This window comes from Choristoneura fumiferana, chromosome 5 (assembly GCF_025370935.1).
Source record: "Choristoneura fumiferana chromosome 5, NRCan_CFum_1, whole genome shotgun sequence".
Classification (NCBI taxonomy): Eukaryota; Metazoa; Arthropoda; class Insecta; order Lepidoptera; family Tortricidae; genus Choristoneura; species Choristoneura fumiferana.
In genome coordinates, this window is record NC_133476.1 from 17,916,228 (window position 1) to 17,921,968 (window position 5,741).

General features: G+C 35.6%; 1 protein-coding gene across 1 annotated transcript; it reads left to right on the plus strand.

Moving 5' to 3' along the window:
* The first annotated feature begins 708 nt into the window (after nucleotides 1-708).
* Nucleotides 709-3,905, plus strand: LOC141427837 (uncharacterized). Its single transcript, XM_074087427.1, has 4 exons — nucleotides 709-868; nucleotides 1,657-1,795; nucleotides 2,875-3,024; nucleotides 3,686-3,905. Exons 1-4 carry the CDS (start codon nucleotides 795-797, stop codon nucleotides 3,902-3,904), a joined length of 582 nt encoding a protein of 193 aa, XP_073943528.1. The 5' UTR covers nucleotides 709-794; the 3' UTR covers nucleotide 3,905.
* Nucleotides 3,906-5,741: the final 1,836 nt, after the last annotated feature.

Sequence of the window (5,741 nt, forward strand, 5' to 3'; positions counted from 1 at the left end):
TACTAAAAGACTTATCTGCTACTAAATTCAGTTAGAGAAATTTGTAAAAAGAAATTTCACGTCATGGCATACCAGAAATAGTGGTCAGATAGTAGTACTAACTTCATAAATCGAGAATTCGATAGTTACAGCATTTTCTGGAAGCAGAATGAAATTTTAAGGTTGAGCTTTACAATCCTATTAACCTCTTGCATCTTACATGAGCAAGTGAGTCAGTACAAAAACAACACAAGTGCGGGTAGTTTGAAAAACTCACTCGGCTAAACAAATGAGTTACCCTACCTTTACTGTACCTACTACTCATGACCACGGCTGGTGCAATATGGTATGGGCGAAACGAAACTATGTAATTTTAGCAATATGTTATCACAGAAAAGCTCATGATAAATTTAAAGTTTCCTTCAAAATTTCGAGGAATAAAAATAACAGTAAAACTTTTTTGCTCAGGGAAGGATTGGGACCAGTAAGTAGTTGAATAAAACTTATTTTTGGTAAAATAAACTGCCAAATAAGTTTATTTTTTGAATATGGTATATCAATTTTGTCTATGGAACTGCAAGGCTACTACGAAACTTGAAGTTCGTATCGTACCATCCCGCTCGCTCTCGTATTAAATAGTATAAGTGTCAGAGGGATCGCACGACACGAGACACGAACTTCGCGTTCCGTAGTAGCCTTGCTGTTTTATTCTTTTTTTATCTAACGTCAAATCAAAATTGTATCTGTGGTGACTAGTGACATTTTATTTTAATTAGGTTGTCTTTCTTAGTTTGCCTTGCACAGAAAAAATAAATATGAATGCTTTATTAAATTACGGCACATCTTCTAGTGATTCCGATGAAGACAATGGAGATATTCCAGATGAGAAGTGCGTGTCGCAAATTAATGCTTTTAGTGTTGTCTTTCCCACAATCTTCTTGCTTTTGTAACCTACCCAAGCTGCTTTTTGCCATATTTTTAAGGGAACTATATTTTCTCACTGAAAAATTTAGATTTGTCACTAAACTGCGATACCCTATTTATAATATCTATCAAATTCAAATTCAAATATCTTTATTTTGCATAAAAATGTGGTACAAAAGCTGGTATTACATTTTATGGTCTCACACATTACACCAGAAACTGGCATTTTCCAGTGATTAAATTAATTTTTAGGTAGCCATTTCTATATTGTTTGGTGATTCAGTTTTAGGGCCTGTTTCACCATTCACTGATTAGTGTTAACCGCCAGTTAAATGTGATGCCGTCTCCGTCTATTCGAACAAAACAAACAGAGACGGCATCACACCTAACCGCCAGTTAACACTAATCAATGGATGTTGAAACAGCCCCTTAGTGACATCTATAATTTTGGAACCCAATATAATTATTTGACAATCAATATTATTTCAGAGTAATTTTTAAATAATATTTAGGTACCCCTTTTAAAATTATTTGGTGATTCAATTTAGGTGACAGACCTATTTTAGGAATAAATATTATTTATTAGGTCGGCGAAAATGCATTTTTTAGGTGATCAATAAAATCTTATCCTATTTTTATTACATACACATTTTTGAAATCTTTATAATATTTCAGCATGCGATTTACCTACTTCATGCTTAACGAAGTACTTTGAGAAGTATTGGTTAATCCTAATGAATTGTAAATTTTTAGACCCACTGAAGATGCATTGAAGCCTAAATTGCCGAAACCAGCGCTTGGAGAGAGCTCTCTTCAGACGTCGGTGTTCTCTAACCCGTTTGTTGCAGCAGAACAAGCTAAAGCAGCAATACTCGAGAAGCATGTCAAAATGGTATATGTTGACTTTCTATTATTATTACCATACTTAACAGTAGGAATATACTTGCTTTAGAATGACTATTTTGGTGGAAACATTCCAAAATCTTGGAGGTTTTTACAAGTAAAAAAACAGAACTGTTTGTTATCATAATATTTTCACCAATTCCTACCCTACAAAAATGAATTAATTATTTATCCCATGCAATGCCTACAGTACTTTCATTCTAGCATGGTGCGGGTGACACTTATGCACTGTTTCATTTTACTCAAAAAAAGTTGCTGCGGTCTAAATATATGGAAGTTTATTTCAGTTGTAGCTTGAATATGACGGGTGTAAAATATTTGAACATAAAAAAGTATGTAATGCGATATAAATTGAACCCATCAGATTTTTAAAATTTATTAATAAAATTCAAAGCACAATTAAGTGAATAAACGTAATATGCATGTAATGTAACACCAGAGACTCCATTAGTGATGGGACCTACTTAATGGATCTTGAGTTTTTATATCAGTACTTATTAATTGATAAGTAACTAACATTCTTATAAACTCTGTTTAGCCTTACTAAAGTGGCAAATAATATTCCAACCTAGAACTTCAATAATATTGTCATCAAAACATATATAATAGCATAATACCTAATCGGTTTAATTATTCCATTAATTATGATTAAGATTTTAAATTATTTGTTTTATCAACTCAAGTTTCGACACTTTCTCTAGTCTTGTGAGTTTGACAGCTGTCACCGACCATGCTACAATGAAAGTACTGAACATGGAAACTAAAATGCTTTGGTCATTGAAGCTAGATTATTTTTCGAATGGAATAAAGATTGATTACTTGAAATCATTCATCCTGCCAAGAAATCTGGTTAATTTAGGCTGTTACCACTTCTCTGCACTATTTTGTTTGCAGCTTGTGGTTTGGTTTGCAGTGTGAATACCAAATAAAAATTAGCCCATTATTAAACTCTAAAATTCACTCCTGTAATAGAAATGTATATCACAGAATTATCAGGTATTAACTGTTGAAAAGCTTTGTATCAAATTATGCATACAATCGTCAAGTACATAGGCCATGACTGTTAAGGTTCCAGGTAAAGACAACACACAGATGATTAATGGTAAGAAGATATGCTGGAACTACCGGAAAGGAAGGTGCCGCTTTGGACACAACTGCAAATATGCGCATGATTCTGACATTCAGAAGACTACGGAAGAGCTGCAAGCTGAAAAACAGGTATGCATCAAAACAACTCCTTTTTAACATTTATCTATTCTTCATGTTTGTTTGGTGGTTTTCTGTCAAGCTTGAATAGTTCAGTTTAACAATTTTTTTTTTATGGTCCCTACCTATGGTGTGGTGTCATAATAATTCTATTCCTAAGGGGTTGCATAAGATTGTTTACATGACTTCAGCAATGTCAAGTATGGCAGAGCTTTTATACACTAACACGAGTTGCAACCAAACACATACCTGATGCTTCTGTCACTAATCCCAATTGCTACATATTGTACCTACATATTTACTCTGTGGTTTTTAACATGGGTCAATCAATATTTAATTGAGCTATTTTAGTTTATTCTGTATTTTTTTAAAACATTTAGCATACACATGTGATGATAGAAACACTATAATAATTTCACTTGTTCTGTATGCTGTTGTGTACTTTACTCAAAATCATACCATTTGGTAGTAGGCGGTTATTTTACATAAGCTGCAATATGACACTGTTGTGTATGCAAGCAATTAAGATTTTCGTGTGGTTGGTCAGATTTCCCATTCGGCAGGACGCCACTGTGCGCACAAAGCTGTGTGCGGGTTCCGATTTGGGAGCGATCCGAGTTCTCATGCCTTATTTGTTTGTACCAAGTTTATATCAATTGATTTTTTTTTTCAGAAATTAAAAACAGTTGTCTGTGAAGGTTCAGGAACGATGACTTCCGCACCGCCGCCACAAGTCATTGTGGAATCCACTGAAGATGATGCCTGGGAAGGAGGAACAGACAGGAAGAAATTAAAAAGACCTGGACTCAGTCAAGGTCTTGTACCAGGAAAAAAGGTCATAAAAATGTACAAAGAACAGAAATTTAGAGAGGGAATAAAAAAGTCCTATTGAATTTATTTAGTTTTATTCATCAAGACGGGCCAGGGTGCACAGGCTGTGATTTTTTGTTTTAATCAGTCCATGGGGAAATCTTGCTTTTTTTAGTTTTCTTGTACAGACAAGGGCATATATATTTATTTATAATAAAGTCATATATTAAAATACTTAGTTCCGCATGTTCATTGTCATTGCACTCTTCGCCCTCATACATGTTACCTTTACGGTAAATGGCAATAATTCATTACGACATCGACACGACAATAAATAGTACATTACTGCAGAGGCCGGGAAAGAAAGGCTTGCAGGCTGAGTATGTATATACGAGGCTGGCATGTTCTTTCACGCTTTCACAAAGAAATAAAAACTCCTAGAAATCAATAACAATAGACAAATTTCGAAATCCTTGCGACAAGATATTCGTACCTTTAATATAGCTCGTGTTAAAGATACGATTGAGCGGAATAAAGGCTCTAAAGTTTTTGTAAGAGATATGTCTATTGGATTGGGCAAAGCCAAATGACAAAGCTGAAGAGAGATTATGGCAGTGTAGCGTGGACTAAAGCGGAAGTGTTGAGGGAAATCGAGGAGTTCTATGGACGGCTCTACGAGTCGGTCACTAAGCCGTTTTCAGCGCGGCGACTCAAGACCCAAGAGCAAAACTGACCAGACACTATACCTACAGAAGATATCCCGGATATCAGCCTGTACGAGATAAGGATGGCCCTGAAACAGCTTAAGAACAACAAGGCGCCGGGTGAGGACGGAATTACGTCAGAGCTTCTGAAGGCGGGTGGATCACCGGCTCTTAAAGTCCTTCAGAGGCTCTTTAATTCCGTCTTGCTCGAAGGCACAACGCCAGGCGTGGAACAAGAGCGTTGTGCTGTTGTTCTTCATGAAGGTTAAGATTTTAGAGGGGGGGACGCTCGATTTTAATGAAAATTTGCACTTTAAAGTTGAATATTTCGCAAACAAATAACTGAATGGAAAAATCGTTTTAACAACCCCCTAATAGTTTTAAAAGACCTATCAAACGATACCCCATAGGTTTGTATGAGAAAGAATTTTTTTTTTTTTAATTTTTAATTGTATCATTTTAATTTACTTATATATCCGTGCAAAATTACAGCTTTCTAGCATTGACAGTCCCTGAGCAAAGCCGCGGACGGACATACAGACAGACAGACATGGCGAAACTATAAGGGTTCCGTTTTTGCCATTTTGGCAACGAAACCCTAAAAAAAAAGACAATGACGCTCAATTTTCCCGCCGAAACTTTTTTTATTGTTTGCTGTTCGGCTTTTAGGGTTATCCATTATACACGAACTGCAGCCCATTTAATCAGCTACATTAGTAATTTTGAACATGGCAGTCGCGCGAGCAGAGTGGTGGCGCGTAGTGTGCGTGTTGCGGCAGCCGCCGAGTCGCGTGCTCCTGAGAAGAAGGGCTACGAAATAGCCCGAAACACGTCGAGCTAAACTCGGTTTAAGACGTGAGTTATCCGTTACAATTTTAATATGAGCTACATTAAGAAAGAAAGAAAAAAAATTTATTGCCACAAAACACATTATTCAGATTATTAATTTTGATGTATTTACATATAACTAATAAATGAACAATAGAAATTCAGATTATTTATTTTAATTATTAATTGTAATGGCCTTTATTGTGGATCTTTGACGTTTTGCACTGAAACGAAAGACTGTTGTCTTGCAGGCCTAGGCCTGCAACAGTATATTTTGGAGCCTGTTTTATGGAACACAACATAAACATTACATAGCATGTTTGAGAAAGAGTTATATGTCGTACAAAATGACCATAAGGGTGACACGTAAATAGAAATAAAACAAAG

Coding starts and splice junctions, on each gene's coding strand:
- LOC141427837 (XM_074087427.1), top strand. CDS start 795: ATGAATGCTTTATTAAATTACGGCACATCTTCTAGTGATTCCGATGAA. Junction 1,796..2,874: donor TCGAGAAGCATGTCAAAATG/GTATATGTTGAC, acceptor ATGACTGTTAAG/GTTCCAGGTAAAGACAACAC. Junction 3,025..3,685: donor AGCTGCAAGCTGAAAAACAG/GTATGCATCAAA, acceptor TTTTTTTTTCAG/AAATTAAAAACAGTTGTCTG.